The 25,615-nt window shown below is 42.5% G+C and overlaps 1 protein-coding gene across 1 annotated transcript in view; it reads right to left on the reverse strand.

Moving 5' to 3' along the window:
* Nucleotides 1-25,615, reverse strand: part of ADAM12 (ADAM metallopeptidase domain 12) — a 375,641-nt gene that overhangs the window by 255,782 nt on the left and 94,244 nt on the right. The window contains exon 3 of the mRNA XM_015456854.4: nt 8,052-8,125. Within this exon, the coding sequence (XP_015312340.3) occupies nt 8,052-8,125 (74 nt within the window). The remainder of the gene's footprint in view (nt 1-8,051; nt 8,126-25,615) is intronic.

Raw genomic sequence — 25,615 nt, forward strand, 5'->3', positions numbered from 1 at the left:
GGGTTGTGACAGCTATTCGGATACTGTCAAGGCCACAGCTGATGCCTCTCCATGTTCCACCCACTGCCAGCTCCTGATCTCCAGCTCATAGCTGCCAGCCACAGGTCAGCTGCAAACATCCATGAACACCCCCCTTCAAAAATGCCACGCCCAGTTCTACAAGGGCCCTCCACAGGGCACCTCCAGACTGAATTCTGTGAAACCCAATATTCAGCCCCTCCCAGACTCTCAGGACCATGCCTACTATGACCCACATCTTTGTGTCTCTGGCTGCTGCTCAAAGGGCAAGTTCTTGGTCCTTTTCCAGGGTTCTCTATCTGATCAAAGGCATCATTGTTCTCCTAGCATCTCAGGTAAGAATTGTATGCCTTCCTTTCCATGATCCCACATATTCCATCATTCATCAGATTCTGTCCATTCTGCCTACTTAACATTTCTTAACTACTTACTCCTTCCCACCGATACTCTCTTGGCTCAAGCCATCATCAGCTCTCCCTGGACAGCAGCAATATGCAGCTCTTAACCACGCCCACTCTACCCTCCCAGCTAGTGTTCACAGGCAGCCAGATGGTCTTTAAAAGACTGAATTTTTGGTGGGGAGCAGTAGCTCATGCCTTTGGGAGGCTGAGGTGGGCATACTGCTTGAGGCCAGGAGCTCAAGACTGGTCTTGGCAACATGGTGAAACCCAGTCTCTACAAAAAATAGGAAAATTAGCTGGATATCGCAGTGTATTCCTGTAGTCCCAACTACTACGGGGGCTGAGGTGGGAGGATCACCTGAGACCAGAGCAGTTGAGTCTGCAGTGAGCCGTGATTGCACCACTGCACTCCAGCCTAGGTGACAGAGTGAGACCCTATCTCAAACAAATGAAAAGCAGAATCTTATCATGTCGTTGTTCTGCCTACAGGCCTTTTCTTCCATGGTGTGCCACTGTATTTAGGAATAAAGTCAAGATCCTTATCAGGGCACACAAACCCCTGTATGGCCTGGCTTCCTCTGTCTCTCTCTTTCTTGGTCATCAGTACAAAGATCTTCTAGAATCTGAGAAGCTGGACGTTTACTTCTGCTCTTTCTCTCTCTATCTCCTGCCCTCCTTGACTGGGCTCTTCCCTGTGTGTGCACAGCTTAAAAGCTGCTTCATTCTATATCTTCCCTCCCCAGACCAGGTGCTGGCCCCATACCTTTCCCTCCTGAGCACTGAGCACTGCAGTCACCCAGTTACTGTTTTTGTAATGATCTGCTTAGTGTTGGGCTCCTTGACTAAATTCTAAGAAGACAAGAAGTTTATCTTATTCACTACTCTCCCTCCAGGGTCAATTACACTGTCTGGTATTAAACACATATTTGTGAATAAATGACCAGGTGAAGAAGTGAAAGAGTAAGTGATTTAACACATCAACAAAGATTAATTATTAAAGATAATTAAGATGGCAGATGATAATCATTAAAGATGGCAGATTAGGCCAACACTTTCCAACATGACCTCTGACATCAGAAGAGCTGACAACTGTTGATATGACTTTTACAACTTTTGATCTTGGGGGACATGAGCAAGTACATTGTCTTAATTAGCTTTATTAATTATTAATGTTTAGTAAGGATAATTATAAGATAGCAATAAAGATTCCAATAAAGATCTGTGAATAGTAGAAGGGAAGCTGAGAGCTGGAAACATGAAACTACAATTTCTGAGATACGGTTCCATTGACATTTGTTTAATCACTAATTAGAACCACCAGGCAGTTTAGAACTCCCCATTCCTAAGGACAGGCTGCAGGGAAGGGGTGTGATGTCCACCCAGCAAGTCACTGCTGGTCCGGGTGCTGTTGGTCTGTGTTCTCTGAGGGAGGGTCCAGGCCACATGCTGCCTCCAAAGGAACCCCTCAGGCCATGGTCAGCATTAATAATGTCTTTCATCTGTGAGTGGATCTACAACGGCTTCCACAGTGTGCTCCACTTCCTAGGACTCTATAAGAAATCTAGAAAACATATTCTCTTGGGTTGGGACAATGTGGATGAAACTATTCTTCCTCACATGCTCAGAGATGGTGGACTGGGCCAAGAGGCTCCAACGCGACCTCTGACATCAGCAGAGCTGACAACTGCTGGCATGACTTTTATAACTTTTCATCTTCTGGGGTGTGAGCAGGCACACTGGGTTTGGAACAGCGATCTCCTAGCAATAAATGGGATTGACTTTCTCGGGCACTGTGCAGATTGTCCTCAGATCCTGGAATCTAAAGTGGAGCTCAATGCTTTAATGACTGATGAAAGAATATCTAATGTGCCAGTCCTTATCTTAACAGAAACTGGACAGAACAGGCACAATCAGTGAAGAAAAACTCTGTCCGCCATTTGGTCTTTATGAACAGACCACAGGAAAGGGAACTGTGACCCTGAAGGAGCCAAATGCCTTCTCCAAGGAATCGTTCACGTTCAGTGTGTACAACAACAGGGCTGTGGCAAGGGCTTCCGCTGGTCTGCCCAGTATATTGACTGATGTTTGGACAGTGAAAATAAGTTTAACTTCTCTTTTTAAAAAAAAAAAAAAAAAAAGGTGGTGGGCAGGGAGGGGGGAAACAGTCTAGGCTTCTTCCACAAGAGAAGGAAAAAAGAAGGAATTGCACTCTACACTCAAAGATTTTAAAAGTCCAATCCCTGGGCATGTCAAGATTGTAAAGGTAAGAACCCTACAGCAGCTGGATCCCAAAGGACCAGGGCGGCGCATCTGTTCCAGGTCTTGTGAGCGTTGAGATGTTTGGCCATCACCAAGACTTAGAGGTAAAGAGTAGGCATAACCTGATTTCCATTAATTTAGAAACTCTGAAACAAAACATAATATAATTAGGTAAAATAATTAAGATTGCTGGATCCACAGAGAAATGTTATTGAGTCATTCAAACCTGATCATCAAAATTAACATGAGCTCTAAACTTCCCGCGCTGACTGGACACAGATGCTTATTCCATTTTGCAGATAAGGAGACCAAGGTGGGAAGATCGCTTGAGGCCATGAAGGAAGTGGAGAGAACATCAGCAGCTTGCTGTTGGGAGCAATGCTGCTTTCAAAGCCTGGGCTCCTAACTCCAAATCATGTGTTCCTTTCTGGAAGCTTTTCTCCTTGAATTGTTCCTCACCCCACCCAGGTGACCTTCGACCTCCTGGGAACTCACTTCCGGCTTGGTCCAGGTTGTCCAGGCTCTCCACTCATTTGAGGAGTGCTTATCGAGTGCCTATGATGAGCCACACTGTGTGGGAGGTGGTCAGGGAGGATATTAAGACCCTACCCCTCACTGTAAGGATGTCATGGTTGGTGGAGGAGGAAAGGAAAGGAACACCCAATGGTGGAAATGAGAATAAAGCAGCAGGTGGCTCTCTGATGTCAGGCTTGGAACAGTGAAGGATGCAGGGTTTTGACTGTGCCCCGCCCTGTGTAGCAGAGGGATGACCTCCCCTGTCTAGGACCCACCATGTATACCCCCACACGCTCAGGCAGCAGTCATCTTTTTAGCAGCCACGTTGCCCCAGGGGCTTCTTTTGAGTATGCAGGTCTCATTCACGAGAACTACTAACAAATTTCCTTCTGAACTTGCAACGTTTATTTTTTTATTAACCCAAGTGTAGGATTTTACATTTATCCCCATTAAATCTCATCTTGTTAGTTTTGGCCCATTGATCCAAACTGCTGAAATCCTCATAATCCAGATTTTGCCATGCCAAGCACAGTTATGTCCTCCAGCTCTGCACTGCCAGGAAATGTGATCAGAGCACCTTTTATGTCTTCATCGCGATGGCCCAGGAAACTGTGGGCCAGGACAAGGCCATGCGCACAGCCCTAAGGCCATCGGCAGCAACCTCAGTCCCCCTCTTCAACATGGGTTGGGTCAATGGGAACAATGGCCTAATGTCCTCTGGATGGTGATTCAGCCAACTAAACCATCTAATGCCATCTCCACACTGGTTACATTTCTCCATTCTGTATCATGATATTCTGAGAGATGATCTAAGATAAATGCCTTTCCAAATATTTATACCCATGTTTGGCCATTTTAAAATGCCCTTTCTGTTATTGTTTTAGAGTGAATACTAATTAAAGTTGCCCCGTAAGAGATGTCTGGAATCGTTTTAGACAAAATAAGTCAGTGCTGAAGTTATTCTATCCCAGAGACACCCCAAACATAAATTCAGAGGGCTATGGACTTCCGCTGGCAACTGCCTTCAATCAGTGATGGGAACAGAGTTTGAAGGCATGCTGGGATTGAGAGATGCAGGGAACGTGATCTACCGCCATCACTCTTCATTATCCTAAAATGGAAAAACTGATGTTGAAGCTGGCCAGCCTGTCCAATAAAACATTTTGATCAAAGCTATAGTTTCACCGAATACCTGTGTAAGGGATGGCCTGAGAGTCCACGGGGATCTAGCAGAGTTAGAAAAGTTATCAACCTAGTTTCTGCAGGTCCATAGGCAGACAGCAATATTGTGAAAAATGCTTCTCAGGGGAAGCTTTGTGTTTCTTTAAACATTCAATTACAGCTATACAAATACAGATTTTAAGTGAACAGCATCCGGTCTTTTCATAAATTAGGGATGTTAGAAGGCAAATAAAAGAGATTCCCTGAAAAACTATTTAATAAAAATTCAGCCCTGTGCCATGAAGAATCGGTTTACCACAGAAGCATTTTGAGTAGGGTTAATTGGATGACTCTCAGCATTAGCTACAGATTTAAGGGAATAGGACCGCTTTAATTTAGGTTGTGGTTTCTAAGCAGGTTTTCCAATTACAGCAAACTTCTGGATATTTAAAGACCCAATATTCAATGAGTAGGTATTTTTTTGCTCTTTAAAAGTCACCAGAGGCCTTCCAGAAGCCTTTCAGAATAACCTTTATCATTTTCTTTTTAGGAATAATAGATACGTTAGCATTCTTCTTTTCAACCATTATCAAGTTTTTAAGATAGGTTTTTTTTTCCTTCAAAAGAAAAATGTTTTTTCCTAATTTTAAAATATTTTATTTTGTGAAACATTAATACAATAAAGAAAGTAAATATCTTCTATAATCTTCCTACTCAGAGATACATGTCATGTGTATAATTGTAAAATAAAAATTGGATACTATGTAAACTATTTTAATTTTTTAAAAATAAACACTAGCAGAAACAACTATTTTCGAACATGCTAGTTACATTGATTATACCATAAATTTTTTTATAATAAAAGTCTCATCATTTAAAACTGTTGTATGGTATCCTGTTTCATAGCTGATAATTGAATCAGTCTCCTATTGACGTACTTTTAGGTAAAACATCTTTAAGCACAGGGCTGACTCCAGGGCTGAAGGTGTTGGAGCGGTGTACTGACCAGTCTGCCTTCTGATTGGTCAGATTGGTCGGCTGTTCATCCTGATTGGTCAGGGCCTTTATTGTACTCATTGTTAAACATGTAAATGGCCTCTGCTTATGTTTTTATCTCTGGTTTCTTATAGTTTCATTTGTAAAAACTCTCTGACTTGAATCTATTGGGCCAATGGCTAAGTAAATTAAAAATTCTATTATATACTAAATGATTGATTGCCTTTGGCGTCTAACAGCCTTACATGCTGGTAGTGCACAACCATTTCAGCCTGCTTGATTTTTTTTTGTTTTTAGTATTCATTGCATCCAAGGTATAGTAGATTCGGAATAGATATGTAACCTTTTGCAAAAAAATTGTTACACTGAAGTATTTTTGGTAATGCATCGGTAAAATAGTAATATTGGCACCCTCTTATTATGAAAATGTTACTTTTAATATAATGGAATTTCTAAAATTGGTACAAGTAATACAATTAAAATTATAGAATATCACAGGAACATATGAAACATTTTCTATATATTTTTGAAAATGCAGTCTGACAGTGAGGTTGCAAAGAGAGGAATAAATTAAAAAGAGATAGTTTTATGTTTTCAACTTTTATAATTTTGAGATTATCTCGTGAAAGACTCAGAATTGAAAGGCAGCAAATTAAGTCACCTTTTAAAATGATACTTATACAAATTAGCTACTGTCTAGCAGTGAACATGTATTATAGTATCTGCGGTAATGGAAGGTAAATCATTTTCAGAGGGAACCGTGGATAAGGCTATTAAGTCACTTTACAAACTCAGAGAACCAGATGGGCTCTAAGAAATTATTTCTCTATGGAAATGTATGTCCATTATGAAGCTAAATGAAGTAGTAGGATATCAAATTGCATATAGACTATGATATCAACTAAGAAAGAAAAGCAGCAAAGGCTTATCTATAAGAAAAAAAAAAAACCCATCTATATAATTCACCAGAATCTTAAACAGGATTGTGTTTGGTGGTAAAAGTACTTTTTTAAAAAAATTTAGGGTTATTTGTTCCTTTCCCACCTATAATGTTCAGTTTTCTTCACTGGGTATGTATATTATTTTCATAGTAAAAACAACTTATGGTTTTTATGAGGTCGATTTTTGCTTCTCTACCTGCAGTCGTAATGCTCCATAAAACATTCAGGATTAGCCTCCCCTCATACTGTGCACCACGTTTCTTCCAACAGTCTAACAATGGGAGCAGGTGCAATAAAGAACACTCCTAAATCCAGCTGCCCACCACAGAACCCTATGGAGAAAATGCATCACCACCAGAAGGCTTATATTCTTTTGATCTTTCAGGGAATGCCTAGCTTCTTCCACTGAGATATTTTCAAAACCATACCTAAAAATGTACAAAAATGTGTGCCCCTCGATATTCTTATATAAAGAAATAGAGTATGAAAATATGTACTTTGCTAAGGGAGATGGATCAAAAGCAATATACAGTTTTCTCTTCAGATTCCTGATTATATAATATATGTGCCTGAACCTCTATTTTAAGATCAAGTCACAAGAAAAGCTAAAAACACCTCATTTCTTGTTTCCAAAGCTTCTGATCCATTTAATGGTGAGCAGTAAGCATATAAGAAAAAAATACAAAGAGGCAGGTTGCGGATCCCAGGGAGCAGGTAGTGTGATTTTATATACATTTTTATGTATTTTGGCATTAGATACTGAACATTCGGGCTGGCTGTTGATTGACTGTGTCTTTCATCTGACTTGCTTAAAACGCTCAACTCAAAGCACCAACACAAGTAAATGATCTGACTTGTTTAGAGGACGATATTGAGTCAGGTTCTGGGACTCCACGTCCCTGACAGAACTCATTTACTCTTGTTTCAGAAAAAATCAGCATCCTGCTGATGGGTGAGGAACAGGAACCAGTACTTTTGGAAGAGAGAAACTGCTATTTTGACCAAGCAGGACTTGGAAAATTGACTTCTGTCTTATTAGAAGAACTAATAAGTTCTTCTTTTATGGTACAAATGAAATAGAATATTAAGGAGTCCTTTAAATCTGAGGAATCTGTGGGGATAGCCAGGGTATAAAGAATAAGAAAATGAGTTGTTTTACTTATGGTTGGAGGCAGACAAAGTTTTCTGCTAGCAAGGCACACAAAATATATAATCGTATCCAAGTGGCCCAGAAGAAGCCATAATGCCACTTTCTGGAAATTTATATAATTTTTCCATAAAAGGACCAATTTTAAAAAATAAGAAGATGAAAGAAATAGTCCAAACCACTGGAGATAAGCTTTGAAAGATAAAATAAACTCTTGGTATTTCTCAGGGAGAAGATAATTTCTATCAGTTTGAAGCTGTTTCCCCTAATACAATCCAGGAGTTGTCAGAAGTCAATTAATTATGAAACTCTGTTATTTGAACAGTACAGGGATGCTTAAGTTAAATCTTTGAACAATCAGGCTCTGAAAAAAATACAACATCAGAACTATGAAAAAATAGTGTTGAGTTATAAAGTTCCTTTACAGAGTGATAAAATTATTTTTCCATTAGATAATTTTTTAAAGTTAATTCTCGCCTCAAATCCAAATTCGGATTACAAATCCATGCATCTCGTTCTTGTTTTCTAAACCCCAGCATAAATCACAGAGCACTTTTCTGTCCATGGTGCCTTAACTTTCTCATATCAAGCAATAAACAAGAATTAACTTACTCATTTCTTTCCAGATTTATGATCAGTTCTTTGCTTTCCAGTTGTATTTGAATATTCAGCACTTCTGGATGATTCTGAAAGATAAACAAGAAAAGTCAGTTGAAAAACACTTGGCTTTGACTTGCAAATATCTGAATAAGACCCACAGGAGTAGTCAATTGAGGGAATAAATGATGCGGTCAACCTAAGAAAGAGCCAAATGCCATCACAACACAGCGTATAAACTAAGGTTTCTTGCAGCTTAAAAAGAGCAGTGAAGGCCAGACACTGGAGGATTGCTTGAGTCCAGGAGTTTGAGACCAGCTTAGGTGGGCAACATAGTGAGACCCTGTCTCTACAAAAAAATAAAAATTTAAAAAAATCAGAATATTAGCCAGATGTGGTAGTTTGTGCCTGAGGTCCTAGCTACTTGGGTGACTGAGGCGAGAGGATCACTTGACCCCAGGAGTTCGGGCTGCAGTGAGCTATGGTCACGCTACTGCACTCCAGCCTGGGTGACAGAGTGAGACCCTGTCTCAAAAAAAGAAAACAAGCCTGTAATCCCAGCCCTTTGGGAGGCCGATGGGGCGGGGGGGGTGGATCACTTGAGGTCAGAAGTTCAAGACCAGCATGGCCAATATGGTGAAACCCCATTTCTACTAAAAATACAAAAAATTAGCCTGATGCGGTGTCACACCCCTGTAATCCCAGCTACTCAGGAGGTTGAAGCAGGAGAATCGCTTGAACCTGGGAGGCGGAGGTTGTAGTGAGCCAAGATCGCACCACCGCACTCCAGCCTGGGCAACAAGAGCGAAACTTCGTCTCAAAAAAAAAAAAAAAAAAAAAAAAAAAAAGAAAGAAAGAAAGAAAAAGAAGACAAGAGTGGAGGGAGACAGGCACCACAAACTCAACGAGACCTCATTTTTCCTGGTCAGCACCACATGAGTGCAGAACGTGGAGACTCAGTCTTGCTGAGACATGATCACCGCCACATTCAATTAGTGCTTCCTTCAGTTATGTTGACTTTGTCTGCCTTTGCTTTGTCAGTTATTTCAGTACTATGCTTGTATAAAAGCTAAGAGAATGAGAAGTTTAGACATAGTTTTCTAATATTTCATATTTGAAAGTCGGTCTTATAACTCCAGAGCTCAAAAGATCTTTTCACAGTATGTATAATGTTTCAGCTATACCATGACTTAATTAACCACATGCCACTACACTTTAAGATGAAATGGTCTGTGGGTTCCAAATATCCAACATGAAAATAGTTAGTTAAAATGAAACAGAATTTAAAGAAAACCCACAACAACTGAAGGTCACGTGAGTTCTGGGAAAAAAGGCGAAACATGCCTTAACTAAGGCCATATAACTGGGTTAGAATCAGAAAGGCTGAAACATCGTTTGCTTTATTTTTAGGGCAGCCCTTTGCACATCTTCTTGTAGTCTTTCTGTGTCTCCCATGGTAGCCATTAGCTGTGTATGGCTATTTAAGTTAATTAAAATGAAATGAAATTTAAAAATTAGTTCACAGTCATACTGGGTACATTTCAAGAATCAATAACTCAGTGTGGCAGGTGGCCACCACTGTGGGACAGCACAGATATAAAAGCATTTCTATCATCATGGAATGTTCTATTGGACAGCTCTGAGTCGGTGACAAAGACCTAAAACTTACATCATCCAATTGCTTGCCTGAGGAATAGATTATTTTAAATTTCAGGGCCTTCAGGAGATAAAAATAGGTACAAACCCAAGGGTTTTTTCTTATGAGCTTCAAGGAGGTTCTTTCTCAATTTTCATTGAAGGATGACGTTATTTTATGTAGTTACTTAAACTTAAGAGTTAAATTGGTGAATTTCCAGATATGTGAAATTCTCACGTATGTTTTCTGGGTTTACACAGGCCTTGTTTTTGATGGATTTACTCTAGCAAAAGACTACAAAAACACACCGAATTTATATATTTTGATACTGTCTGGTGTTTATAAGAACTGTATGCATTTCTGAGTGTTTACTCAAATTTGGAAATTAATCTTACTATTTGATCCTACATGCCAAGAAACATACACCATTTCTTTGTAGTGTAGGCCGTCAAAGTGTTCTTATGCCCTTACAGGTATTTGCTTTCGAGTCCATCACAGGGACTCTTGCATATTTACCTATACTTGCTGACACCCGGGCTGAACCATGAATGCTTCTATAATGTTCTCTCCAGGGTTTGCAACATGTACTCATTAATTATATGTGTGAAAAACAAGATTATTAATTATATTTACAAAATATTAGAGCAAAATACGTTCTCAATATTCTGTCAAAATGTGCCCAAACACCATACGTATGTATACATGTGTGTGTATAACTACATGTTTCATATGTATGTATATATACATAACTTAGTTACTGTAGTTACAAATTGTCTTTGCCTAAGATATCAATGCACAGATCACATACCTTAAATGGAAATCCAGACAATTTTATATGTGAATAAAAATATATTATTTGCAACATCCCTTTTCCCCCAAAGAATTGAGGTAGTTTAAGCATTAACATTTGTAGTAATTCCACATAAAGTACTAGAAGTGTTATGAGAGTCCAGTGTCAACATCTTGCAGAAGAATATATTTTCCTTCAGGGAAGATCTTTATGTACATTAGTTGAGGTATGACTAGTAAAGGAGAAATCAATAGAGAGGAAGAACAGACAGCTATTTTAATTTAAGACCACTAATTGCCTTAGACTTCTTAAAAGCATGTATTCATTCCATTTTCTTTTGATTGTTACCTATTGGAGATGATGGAGTAGTACTGGTAACATATGGCATTCCTTTTCTTAAAAATGATATATTGATTACTCTAATGGAACTGTGTCTTTTAGTGAATGCTTAAAGAAATGCACTTGCTGAATAAATCAATTAAATGCTAATCAACGGGCCAGAAATGTTTTGGCAGTAATTGTTGTTCTATTTTTTTTTAAGTGGGAAAGTACATCCAAGAGTATATAAAATGTGTAAGTACAATTTGGAAAACAACAGTAAAATAAACACCAGGGCACCTACTACCCAACTGAAAAAGAGACTATTTCTATAATCTCAGAAGCCTCCTGTACTAGTTTGGTGGGGCTGTCATACCAGAGACCGTGTGGCTTAAACAACAGAAGTTTATCTTCTTATAGCTTTGGACCTAGATGTCCAAGATGAAGGCATTGGCAGGTTTGGTTTCTTCTGAGGCCTCTTTCCTTAGCTTTGAGACAGTTGCCTTCTTACTGTGTCCACAGATGGCCTTTTGTATGTCTGTGTCCTGATCTCTTCTTATAAGGACACCAGCCATATCAGATTAGGGGCCACACATATGACCTCATTTTACTTTAATTGCCTTTTTAAAGGGTCTTTCTCCAAATACAGTCACATTCTAAGGTGCTGGGATTAGGATATCAATATAGGAATTTGCTGGGGGGAAGGGAGAGGCAATTCATCTCATACACCTCCTCATGCTAAATTCATTATTACATTTCCCTTATTCGCAATCAGAGGTAACCATTATGCTGAGGTTTCTATTAATCATTATCTTGATTTCTTCTACAGTTTTATTTCTAATGTACATATTCCTAAGCAATACACTGTTTAGTTTTACCCAGTTTTGAACCTTATAAAAATGGCCTCATACTTTGCCCATTCTTCTATGACTGGACTGGTTTCTTTTACTTAATCTCATGTCTGTTAGATTTATACATATGGTTGTTTATAGCTGTAGTTCATATATTTTCATTGCTATATAGTATTCTATTGTAAAAACAATGTGTAAGTCCTTTCTCCTACAGGTGGACTTTGGCGTTCTTTCTGTCCACCCCTCTTTTTGCTCTTACAACGCTGTTATGCATGTTCTTGTGTACATGTCCCCTACTACAGCAGTCGCCAACATTTTTGGCACCAGGGGCCAATTTTGTGGAAGACAATTTTTCCAGGGAACTGGGGCTGGGGGTGGGGGATGGTTTCGGGATGATTCAAACACATTATTATTACTTACTGTGTACTTTATTTCTATTGCCATTACATTGTAATATATAATGAAACACAACTCACTATAATGTAGCATCAGTGAGAGCCCTGAGATTATTTTTCTGCAACGAGATGGTTCCATTTGGGGGAGATGGAAGACAGTGACAGATCATCAGGCATTAGATTCTCATAAGGAACCCTCAACCTAGATCCCTCACATACACAGTTCACAATAGGGTTTGTGTTCCTATGAGAACCCAGTGCCTCTGCTAATCTGACGGGAGGCGGAGCTCAGGCAGTGATGCGAGCGGTGGGGAGCGGCTGTAAATATATATGTAGCTTCTCCGCCTGCAGCTCACCTCACCTCCTGCTGTGTGGCTGGGTTCCTAGGCTACAGGGGTTGAAGACCCCTGCCTTGCTGGACAGATATGAGTTTCCCTGGCTAATCTGGGATGGAAACTCTGGGTGGTGTAGTTTGCACATGTTTGACTTTACCAGGGATCTTTAAATTGTTTTCCAAAGTACAAATGGGTTATAAATGTTTCCCTCATTCCATAGCCTCATGAATATCTGGCAAAAATTTAAAAAGGCAGGCAGCCCCAGGCTGCTGACTGTGCAACTGCAGCTCACCGGGGTTTTCCTTTATGCCTCCCTCCTCAGTAGCGAGACAGAGCACCTTTGCTTATGTTTACGGAACATTTGATTTTCTTCTCCGGTGAAATACTTGCTCATGTTTTCTGACCATTTTCTTTCCTGCTTTCTTCCTCCTCCCTTTCTCTTGTCATTTTGAATCTGTAGATGCTTTTCTCTGTTCAATGAGTGACAAATACCTTCTCCCAGTTTGAGTTTTGTCTTTTCATCCTCTTGAATGTGTTCTCATGAACAGAATGCCTTAATTTTAATAAAATCCTTCATGGTTTAAAGTCTTTGTGCCTCATTTGAGAAATCCTTCCCTACTCCAAGATCAAAGAGCAGACTGCGTTATCTTCTAAATGTTTCATAATTTTGCCTTTCACATTTAAGTCCCATCCAGACTTGATTCTTGTGTCTAGTACACAGTAGGAGTCCAACTCTACTTTAGAGAAAATGTGATTAACCAACTGTTTCAGCACCATTTGTTAAAAGTCCTTCCTGACTGGGCACGGTGGCTCATTCCTGTAATCCCAGCACTTTGGGAGGCCGATGTTGGGGGGATCACCTGAGGTCCGGCCTTCGAGACCAGCCTGGCCAATATGGTGAAACCCTGTCTCCACTAAAAATACAAAAATTAGCTGGGTATGGTGGTGTGCTCCTGCAATCCCAGCTACTCGGGAGGCTGAGGCAGGAGAATCAATTGAATCTGGGAGGCGGAGATTGCAGTGAGCTGAGATCGCATCACTGCATTCCAGCGTGGGTGATAGAGCAAGAATCCATCTCAAACAAACAAACCAACCAACCAACCAACAAACAAAAAAACCCTATCCTTCCCCTGTATCTGTAGCAGCATGTAGAGAGCCACTTCTGAGCTAATGCCATGTGTCTCATTGTCTGTCCATGCACCAATGCCACCCTGGGTTAATTACTACAGCTTTACTCTGAGTCCTGATGTTTGGCAAGGTGAGTCTTCTCACCTCCACTATCTCAGCACCCTAGGATTGCTCCACTGTCTTCTGTTTCTATCTCTTTTTAATAAAAATAAGGCCTCACTATGTTACCCAGGCTGGTCTCAAACTCCTATCCTCAAGAAATCCTCCTGCCTCAGCCTCTCAAGTAGCTGGGACTACAGGCTCGAACCATCACGGATGACTTGGTTTCCATTCTTGTTGCTGAGAAGTCAGTCCACAGCCTCCTTGGACAGGTGACCCATCTCTTCTCTCCAGCTGCCTTTGTGACCTTTTCTCTTCCATGTTTGGCAGTGTGACCATTGTATCTCTGGGTGTGAATTTTATTTGTTCATTTTGATTTGTCCTCCTTGGAGAAAGGATGCTCTCTTACTCTCTTCATTGGGGTTTTTTTATTTCTTATTCACCCATACACACTTGTCTGTCTTCTGCAGCATTCGGGGCTCAATGGCAGACTGGAAAAAGTAGGTAGGGTTAAGGGTGTGACCCAAGACTGGAGACTGTGCAGGCCGAGAGTGGCCGAAGGCCAGGGGAGAATACAGGCTGGAGGGGAGGGAGCCAGCAGGTAAGAGGAGCTGGTAGGTGTTGGCCAAGAAAGGGTTACAGACTGAGAGACTGGACACAGGTCTCTGGATGGACATTCCGGAGAGAAAGGGACTACTTCCTATGGGATGCTGCGCAGGACAGAAGGAAAGGGTTCTGCAGCAAGGGAAGCATTACAATTTGGAGGTAAGTTCTCCTCAACAAAGGTGACAAAAAAAGTCATGGCATTGTTCAACAGCTTCCTGTTTCCTCCAAAGTCATAAGAAAATATCTTTTTGAGTTTGAAAGTTCAAGTGAATCGATTTATTTTTATCTACTGCACTGCCTCTTAGACCATAAGGCACTGACATTTACTGATATCCCTACTTACCTGTATGCATGCATGCAAGTGCATGAACACGTGCTTTTGTGTGTAACTGTATTATAGGACCTGGGCTGATGTCCCAGTTTATTATAGAATTTTTTCATGAAATAGCTCTTGCTATTTGTACTTACACTTCACTCCTAATTCCATCCAGGAGTGAGATCTAAGTTCCCTCATTAGGGCATGAAGGCTGGGAGATAAACCCCAAGACTGATACTGCATATACCCCAAATCCCTCTTTCCTCCTAGGAGAGAAGCCTTGTCATTGGGAAAACTTATCAGACACTCTACCCTCAGTGCACATGCACTCGCAGGAGGCATGTGCCTTCCTCACAGAAAGGCTTTTTTGGCAGACTCCCCCTGAGACGGCGAGCCCAGGCAAATCTGCAAAGACGGGTGCAGTCAGGACCCAGCGGCCCACCTCTAGGGCCCTCAGGTGCCTGTGTTCTCTCAGAAGTTTCCCACAATGCACTTGGCCAGGGCACCCCAGTGAACTGGCCGTACAAACAGATGTGCAAAAAGTGATGATTGATTGATTGGCTGATTAGATTGATATCCCTTTTCTTTTTTTTTTGGTGCTATCCATGTTGTGCTACCCTTCTTTAATGTGTGCCATTGGAGGCTGATCCAAACTTGACTTTAAATCATTTTGCCCATGATGAACACAAAATACCTGGAGTCCATAAATGTAGCTTTGCATGGTTATAGGGTGCTCATTATTTTCCCTGAATGACGGGATGTCGTACAGCATCAGCTCCTTGGTATTTTTCTCTCTTTAAAGAATAAGAAATTTTCAACAGCTTAGAAAAATCTGCCCTGATTCTGAGGGTGAATTAATGTGGCAGTGGAACGGCAGCAGGTCTGGCGGGGGCAGGTGGGAATTACCATCCAAAAAGTAAGATTCGGGGTCAATGGCCAAGTCCACTCCCATCACAACTCTGAGGTTATCCTTCCAAAGACCACGGTCAGCCAGAGCCAAAGTCATTCATCTCAACCATCAATACTGGAAGCTCAGAGGGATCTAATTTTTCAAGCAGAACAACAAAATTAAAATACTGCATTCAAGGGAACTCTAAAATAACTAGATCCCTCTCCGGCACTAAATAAATGCTTCAGGCTGCAGCCCTGGCATTCATGGGGCACGAGGGAGTCATTTATTGCTATGAATATTTAGAGGCAATCTTGATTACCACTTTAATATTAGTGTGCTAGTTCCACAGCCTGGAAGATATGCGCACTGTGGAATTTAGAGAGGACAAAATTGAATTAACTGCAGTATAACACAGTCAGGAATTAAGGCACTGCAGCATTATAATGGGGTGTCCCTGGATTGGGGCCTGTTTGTTATTACAAAAATAATGATAATGTTTATTCATGAGTTATTGACAATTATTCTGATGGATAATTAACCTTAGCAAACAACCTGTTAAAATGTAGCGGATGGCACGTATTATCCTTAGGTTTATAATGCAGTTGGAAGTTGTTTGTGTGTTAGAATGTTGGATTATTTTTAGCACAGGATCTTCTCACTGTGTTTCTGTCGCATAATAGAGTCTCAGTTTTTCAGTTCGCTTCTCCCTCCCTGCAGGAAAAGGCACAATCACATCACCTTTGGTCCTTGTGATGCTCTTAGCTCAAGTTCTTTGTCCCATTGCTACTGGTATGATTGCTAATCCTCAAGTTTGTAGCAAACATTTTAGATTTTCATTTTAGATTACTTTAGCTATAGCCAGAGCATCTTAAAGCCTTATTTATTCACTGAAATACTTCTGGTCTGCTTCTGTGCATCTGAACACTATAGAATGACACAGTCCACCAGGCGCGTGCATCTGTCTGAGGACAATGGCCAATTCTGAAGCAGACGACATTACTCTGTTTCTTTCTGGAGCTTACGGTTGGGTTGGAAGAGGGAAGTGACAACATGACTTATCAGAAAGCAACCTGGAAAACACGATGACATGGATTTCTCAAACTTAACACAGCTAAAATTCAGCTTTTATTTGAGCATCTCCCTCTGTCACCCTGATCCACGACAGAGGGGAGGTTGGAGAAAATCCACTCTAGCTTTCCTCCAGAATTCCCGAGCTTAGCGATGCCCTTTCTTAAAACCCTTCAATGGTGACCTGATGCACTTAGAACAAAACTGCAGCCTTCACGCTGCAAAGGCTCTGGCATCTGCTCACCTGGCAGCTCACTTGGAGGTCATCACTCGCTTGCTCCCGAAGCTTCTGGGTCCCTGTGGCTGCTGACTCTCTGCCAAAGCATCTTCCCTGGGCCCTCTGTGTGGCTTCACCTCCAGGCACTGGCCTGGACATCACTGCCTCAGAGAAGCCCTGGTGGCCTCCTAAGGGGGCTCTTGGTTCTCACACACCCCGTTCTGTCTCTTCCTAGCAAAGTTCCTCATTTGTGATGATTTGTTGGTTTTCTTTTACTTGTTTACAGTCTATCTCCCTTGGTACAATAGAAACTTCCCGAGGACAAAGAATTTGTCAGCGTGCTCCTCGTTACAGTCCCCACACCTGGAGCAGGGCCACCGAGATGCCTCTGTAGGATGAAGGGTACAGGCAGGAGGAGCCGGGGATGCAGGAGGAACACTAACTGGAGGGTGGAGAGGAGACCCCAAAGCTACAAAGGTCCCCTAAGGAGGTATAACAGGGACCTCCAGACCCTCCTCGCCTGTCACACACTGTCACAAGCAGAGGGCCCTCTGACCTGTGGGCTGCCTGCTTGTCTCACCCTAGGAGGCCAACGTCGCCTGTGGGACACAAGTGGCTGTACAAGGATCCCTGTACAAGGAGCAGAGAAACCCTGGTCTTTGAAAATGGACTTGCATTCTGTTCTTCTGAGGAGAGTAGGCAGGGCTTGGCCTGTGAGCTGAATTTTTTACATTTGTACTTGGGACTATACAAACGACCAACGAAGGCATGTTCCCAGGCTGGGCTCCATGTTCCCAGGCTGGGCTCCATGTTCCCGGGCTGGGCCCCATGTTCCCGGGCTGGGCTCCATGTTCCCAGGCTGGGCTCCAGCACCCTCAGCTCCCCGGAGAGGATTCCACATCCTCCTGCTCAGTCTCTTTGGATCTCCGTGATAAAAAAAATCCAAAATAGGACAGACAGGGTGGGGCGGCAGTAGCAGGAGGAGCAGCAGCAGCAGGACTTTTGATAAAATCTGAATCAATACAAAATACAAGGTAAGGAGTGGAGGTGGGTGTGGTGACATGATGGTCTGGAGATAGGACCATGTGGTGATGTGGTGGCCTCAGGGACAGAACAGTGTGGTGACGTGGTGGCCCTAGGGACAGGAGCATGTGGTGACATGGTGGCCCCTAGGACAGGATCATGCAGTGACGTGGTGGCCTTAGGGACAGGACCGTGTGGTGACATAGTGGCCCAGGGACAGGACTATGTGCTGATACAGTGACTCTAAGGACCTGACCACATGGTGACATGGTGGCCCTGGGACAGGAAAGTGGTGACATAGTGGCCCAGGGGAAAGGATCATGGGGTAATATAGTTACCCCTAAGGACATGACCACAGGGTGACACGATGGCCTGGACACAGGACCGCATGATGACATGGTAGCCCTGAGGATAGGACCACATGGTCACACAATGGCTTGGGGATGGGACCCAAGGAATAAGATTGTGTGGTATAGTGACATATAGTGACATATAGGGACATGGTGACCCAGGAATAAGATTGTGTGGTGACATCATGGCTAGAGAAAAGGACCATGTGGTGACTCGGTGGCCCGGGGACAGGACCATGTGGTGATACAATGGCTTGGGGACAGGACCATGTGGTGACTTGGTGCCCAGGGGCTGGACTGTGTGTTGACATCATGTTGCTGAAGTCAGCCTCTGACCAGGCCCCAGCTGACACTAACCCCCGCCAGGCTGTGGGACCACCTCCTCGGACCTCTGCTGCCCTGTGCCCTCTCCTGCTTCCAGGCATCTCTGCCAGCACCTGGCTGCCTGCTGAGGACCATCAGATGCCAAGGCGGGGAGGCAGAAGGCCAAGGCCAGGATGAGTCTTTCCTGTCAGCCACACACCTCCTGGGCTCATAAGGACCACTGGCAGCCCCAGTGCCAAGTGCCTGGCATCCACATCCATGGGTACCAGCCCCTTGCAACATTCAGTGTCAATGCCAGCTGCACTGGAAAGCAGGCCTGATGAGGAGGTGTGCTTGTCATGGGAAGAAGGCCTAGGCTGGGTCCCAAGACCCAGTTCATTTCAGCATCCTCAGACCGCCCAGAAGGAGGTCTTGGAGCACCCTGATCAATTTCTAGGAGCATCTTTAGTTGAAAGTTTATGGAGATGCAGAAATTCCTCCTCTTTTGACTGCAAAGGAACAATGATTTTAAGCAACAAAGAACTATTTCATTTTGGAAATGTAGCCTTTTTCCATTTAAGAGGCTATAGTAGGAGGGGCCTCAGGCTAGAAGGCTATGGTCAGATGGCAGCTGTGGGCCATGGACTGCGGGCCAGTCTTTTAACTCTGCTGGGCCTCAGTTTTCTTACTAGGAAAATGGGATAATAACACTTTTCCTGTCTATCATTGTGGTCATTGAAGTGACAGCCCCCTAAGATGTGCTAAGCCTTGGAATGTATACATATGTTACCTTACTCAGTGAAGGGGACTGTGAAGACGCAGTTAAGGTTAAGGACAGGGACTTCACCATGGATTATTCAGATGGGCCCAATGTAATCACAAGGGTTCCTGAAGGCAGAGAATCTTTCATGACTGGGGTCAGAAAGATGCGACAAGAGGGCATGACCCACCATGCTTACTCTGAAGGTGACGTAAGCGAGCCATGAGCCAAGGAACCTGGTGTCTCCAGAAGCTGGGAACCGCCCTCAACCACCAGCAAGAAAATAGGAAGCATGTTCCTAAAACCACATAGAAGTGAATTCCGCCAGTGCATCAAGGAGCAGGAAATGGGTTCTCCCCCAGAGCCTCTACCAAGAAGGAAGTCCTGTGGACACTTTGATTTTAACCTGGTGAGATTTGAAGCAGAGAATCCAGCCATGCCCACTGGGTTTCTGACCTTGAGATTGTGACTGTGAGATAATAAATGGGTGTCATTTTAAGCCACTTAAACTGGTGTGATTTGTTATAGCAGCACTAGACAACTGACATAATTAGGATGATCGCTATGAGATTCAAATGGTAAAAAGGCTGTTTGGAAACCATCATGCATGACAAAATGAAAATGCATGCTTATTACAGAAATCCAATCACAAATCAAACTGCTACTGTACAGCATGACAGTGACAATATACCATTTCACTTATTATTGATTGCTATTTTCCCAAATTGTACCCTTTTTATGCTTTTTATAGTTAGATCAAAATGGGCATAATAAATGACATTTTAAAAAATTTTCAAAAGGGAATATTATACATTTATTAACTGAGGGCCTATTTATGAGCCAGGCACTGGTCCAGTCCTGGGTTGATAGCTGAAAGCAGGTTAGCTTTCACCCTTCTTCTATATGGGAAGAGGCTCTTATGTAATATGTGTATGACCAATCATAGAAGGGGATAGAAGGTACTAGAAGACCTGTGAGATGCAGCACAAAATATGTGAATGTACTTCATTTTGGTGTAGAATGTTTTAAGGTAATACTTTCTAAGATACGCTTACTGATATAACCAGGGATATTAAAATATTATAAAAGCACAGAACATTGGTTTTGGAGTGGCCTATGTGCCTTCTAAGACACAGCCAGTGGTAGAACAACATGCACTGTGTTTATTAACCAGAAAGCTTGCTTCCCATTCAAAGTTCATTTATCTAACTAATTTGATATCTGGAAACATTCATGTACCATTTTCCTACAACACCATTTCAAAACTGTCAGTCAGGGGAAGTTAGCTTAAGTTGCTAGTTTGTTTGCATGCAAGCTGTCTTCTAGAAAAATACCCCATTCATATGTTGAGTAAAAGCCATTTATAAAGCATCACTGTAATGTCTTTCAAATAAACATCAGCAGAATATACTAAGCCCTTTAAAGAGTAATCCTGCTATCGATCACAGAGGCACCGCGAGTCACTACGTACTAAGTGAGGCCGAATGCAAACAAGTTTTTCTATTACAAACAGAATTACAGCTAATTGCTAACTTTTTATAAAACACATTCAAATCGCACCATGAAAACGCACGCTGTAAGCCTCACAAAGATCCTGCAAAGAGAATTCTCACTTCGTGGCTGCATACAAAAATTGAAGTAAGACTGTCACCTGCTCTTCCCTTTGCTTACCTGCCTGGCTGTATCTTGGGGTATTCACGAGAGCCTCAGCATCAGGAGGGAGATGGCATGGGAGGAATGGGACAGAGGTGGACGCTGAGGCTGGAGGAGAAGCTCCACTGGAGTTGGGAGATGGAGCCAGAAATCCCAGGGCTCGGGGGTGATGGATGCAGCTCTGGGACTGAGGACTCAAGGCAAAAGCAGATGAAGGACTTGAGAAGGACTCTGGGTCATCTGGCTGTTTGGCTCCTTGGAGCCACCGGGTGAACCAGACCATCACTTCACCAGGCTTGCAGGACTTTGCAACCTTTACGGGTATGACTTTCCATCTCAACCCAGTCTGGTTCTGGGACAGAGAGATCCTCAATCTGTATACTTAGCTGATGAAAATTGGGGTTCAGCTTTTTTTTTCCTGTTAAAACATTAGAAAAATCAGCCAGTCGTGAAGCCCAGGCATACTTATGAAAAACTTGGTCCTCTATGTAGAAGATGCTCGATTCCAAATCTCCAGCTCTGACTGCTCTCTTGAGCCCAGCACAAGCGTTGCAAATGCCCCTCAAGCCACAATCAGCAGATCTCTCCCTGGCAACTCAAAGGCCATGGTGTTGAAAACTCACCAGCTCATTTCATATTTCTCCCATCTCCCCCAAGTGCATTCCTCATCTTGTGACCCCTTCCTTTTCCTATTGTCATCATCATCCTTTTGGCCCACACTGGTACCCTCTTCTGACTCTCTTTTTCCTCTCGGTTCCAATGTTGAATTAGTGACTGAGTTTTGCAATTCCTTCTCTGGAGTATCTCCACAATTCCCTCTATTCCTGCCACATGGCCCTCATTCCAGCTCTCCCCTGGCTACTCTTTCATCAGCCAGTCCTACACTTTGTTCCCTGAGCTGTTTTATTAATGCAGGGCTCAAATAATACTTCTGCCCTTCATATATAAAGCCAAGGTTGGGTATAAAGCCAAGGTTCCTGAGCATCCCAGACTCCCTGACCTGCCTCCTCCCCTTCCATCACATCCAGTGCTCTAGAGCAGGGTTGATGCACATTTTCTGTAATGGAACAGATAATAAATACATTAAGCTTTGTTAGCCATGCAGTCCCTGTCGTGACCACTTAACTCCACCACTGCAGTGCAAAAGCAGTCATAGACCACATGAATGAATGTGGCTGTGTTCCAATCAAACTTTACTTATGTACACCAAAATTTGAATTTCACATCATTTTATGTGTTATGAAATATTCTTCTTTTGATTTTCTTCTCCAGCCATTTAGAAAAGTAAAAAAAAAAATAAAAATAAAAAATATCAAACACGGGCAAGCATCAAAATCACGCGGAGTGCTTATTACAACAGAGCTCATCATGCCCACCTCAAGCTTCCGATTCAGATGATCTGGGTGGGGCCCAAGCATTTGCATTTCTAGCAAGTTCCCAGGTGATGCTGATGCTGCTGGTCTGGGGACCACATTGCAGAATCATGTGCCTGACCAAATTTCACAGGCCAGCAACCCACAAGGCTCCTTCAGCCTGTAGCTGTCACTGGCATGGCCCCAAAGTATGCGCCATCCAGTGCTGTCGATTTGATTAAGTTGCTAACATCTAAGTGTCAGGAGAATTCTCAGACAAATCTGGATGTGCAGATTCTGGGAGGGGAGACATATCAGGAAAAAAATGGCAACCCTGGGTTTCTACTTCCATGGTAACAGTTGGCCAAAACTAACTAGAAGCCACCAATTCTCCCAGCTGCACCTGCCCTATGGGATGCACATACAGAGCCCAAGGGGCAAACCTTACCTGTCATCTTATGTCTGGCTAGCTACACTGGTTTGTATCCCTGGCCTGGCCCCTACAGGTATTGAGTTCACAATCCCTGGCCTCAAGTCAAAAGGATGATGATGTGGGATACACATGAAACAAGTGAATGAGCACCCCATTTATTTTTATTTATTTATTTATTTTTGAGATGGAGTCTCGCTCTTTACTCAGACTGGAGTGCAGTGGTGCGATCTTGGCTCACTGCAACCTCCGCCTCCCAAGTTCAAGTGATTCTCTTGCCTCAGCCTCCAGAGTAGCTGGGATTACAGGTGTGTGTCACCACGCCCGGCCAACTTTTGTTGTTTTTTAGTAGAGACAGGGTTGCACCATGTTGGCCAAAATGGTTTTGAACTCCTGACCTCAGGTGACCTGCCCACCTCGGCCTCCCATTTCTTCTTTTGCCTTTCCTTCTATTTCCTAAAGTACTCCCCATCTTCCATAAGTCCCCTTCAGATGCCCTGGCCTTTAAAACTCTCCACGAAGGCTCAGGAAGAGCTCTTCTCTGCAGTCTCTGTTCTTCTAACTCTACTGCCACATTTTACCTGAAATGTGGTTATTTCTGTTTACTCACAAACACTGCCCAGTCACTAGGCTTCAAGTTTCTTGAGGCCTCAGCCAACTTTGAAAACCCATCAATGTACCTCAGGCATTACTTCTTTGTATATAGAAAGTATGAAATCAATGCCTTTTTGAATTAACTGTATCAATGCCTCATAAAATGTGCTCATGCCTTCATCAAATGCTTACAGGGCAGAATCTGACATTGTGCTAACTACAGGCTGTCCACTCTGATGTCAATCTCGATTTTTGCTACAAAGTCAAAGTCATCATTACACGGAATAAATGAATATAATAGAATTTTGGCTGTTGATTCTTTGGCAAAGTACTTAAATTCACCCTTAACACAGACGAATTTCAGACCAAAATAGAAAATGTAGTCCTTGCTGAGGATGAGGCTAGAGTGATCACAAGTGTGTGATCAGCAAAACCTTAGCGTATTTTCAGCCTTCCTGGATTGTCCCATCCGAAACCAAACCACAGGAGTGAAAATGTCACAGCATTTAAGAGGTCACTGTGGAAACTGCAGGATTTCTCCCGCGACAGTCTCGGCTATTCAGGTTTCCTCCCTGTTCTGCTAGGAAGAGGAAAGGGTTGCTCCATTCCTAAGAATGACCTGACTTAAATGATAAAAAACTGGGTAATCAACTTACTTGGACTATAAAACTAATGTTGACTTGAAAAAAAGGAAAACAGAGGAAGAGTCAAGACAGCTAACAGACGTAGCACGTGGGTGTGAATAACTTACAACTGACCAACATTATTTACAACCAGTAAGAACCAAAATTCCACTATTTTCTAGAGATATCATATCATACAGAGATTCCTGAACTCCTACAGAAAAATATTTTATTTGTAATGATTTCAGAAAAATAGTTCAGAAAATATTTCTGATGCATTACTAGCTAGGAGATATTTTGTATACACAAAATTGTGTGTAGATATGCCTGTGTGTGTGCGCGTGTATGTGTGTCTGTGTGTATTCTCCTCAAGTATATGGCAGGTTCTTACCTAAAATTGCACTGGAATAAGGAAGTCCAAAAACTTTACATGATCATCAAGCATAAATGAAAGGTTTCCTTTCTAATTCTTTACAAATGGAAAATCCAGCCTCAGTGGAAAATAAAAGGAAGTGGTCAATTAAACCCATCAGAGCTTCACAGGAAACTAAAACTCTTTTTTAAAAAAAATATAACCTCCTCTCCCTCTCCCCCCAGAAATTAGAATCACATAGATCTGGGGTCAAATCTAAGCTCCATCACTTACTAGCTGTGTGATGCTTTGGTCATTGTTAGCCTTTCTGAGTCCAGTGTAAGTACAGTGTAATATGCCAGGTGGGAGGACTAAATGACGTAGTTTCTATCATGACTTGGACAGGAATGGCACATAAGAAGCACTTCATGTGACCGACAGTAAGGATCACATCACACTGCCATTTGTACTGGTCATACCTCTGCTCCTTTTGTCTAAGAATATATTTTTGCCCTGCAATCCAGGAAAACACTACTGTTCTTTTTTTTTTTTTTTTTTTTTTTTTTTTTTTTTTTCTTTTTTTTTTTTGAGACGGAGTCTCACGCTGTTGCCCAGGCTGGAGTGCAGTGGCGCGATCTCGGCTCACTGCAAGCTCCGCCTCCTGGGTTCACGCCATTCTCCTGCCTCAGCCTCCTGAGTAGCTAGGACTACAGGCGCCCGCCACCGCGCCCGGCTAATTTTTTTTTGTATTTTTAGTAGAGACGGGGTTTCACTGTGGTCTCGATCTCCTGACCTTGTGATCCGCCCGCCTCGGCCTCCCAAAGTGCTGGGATTACAGGCTTGAGCCACCGCGCCCGGCCGGTAACACTACTGTTCTTACAATTGAATTTTCATTTTGTTGCAAACCATAACATCTTACCACACACACACACACACACACACACACACACACACACACACACACACACACATTTATCTCTGTTCTCCCATTGGAAGTGAGAAAAAGAATCACTCATGAGAATTTCATCCAAACTGACAATCATAGTTACCTGAATAAGAAAAGTTAATAAATCCCTTCTCAATAACTCTGAGGCACTCTATCCTTCACCATGAAAACCATGCATACTCTTTTGCCCCCAATATGCCTGGACTTTTTGGGGTCCTATTGCTAGCTGTTAATAAAGAAAAACAAAATAAAACAAAATTATGAAATGTAAAGTAGACAGAAGGCGAGCCCATCTTTCTTCCTCTGATGATCAAAGCTAAAAATGAACCACTGTCATAAAGTATTGAACAACAGAAACACACACACACACACACACACATACACACACAGCCCCATGGGTAAATCAGGGAATCAGGCATCTGCCCTCTGCTACAACCAATTCCAAGTTCTGGCAGGAACAGTCCATGAAGGGCAGTAAATGGAGAGAAGAGCAGGCTCATGTCCATCCCTGTGCGTGGGGACCAACAGGAAATGTGCACCAA

The sequence above is a fragment of the Macaca fascicularis genome, chromosome 9, assembly GCF_037993035.2.
Source record: "Macaca fascicularis isolate 582-1 chromosome 9, T2T-MFA8v1.1".
Taxonomy (NCBI): Eukaryota; Metazoa; Chordata; class Mammalia; order Primates; family Cercopithecidae; genus Macaca; species Macaca fascicularis.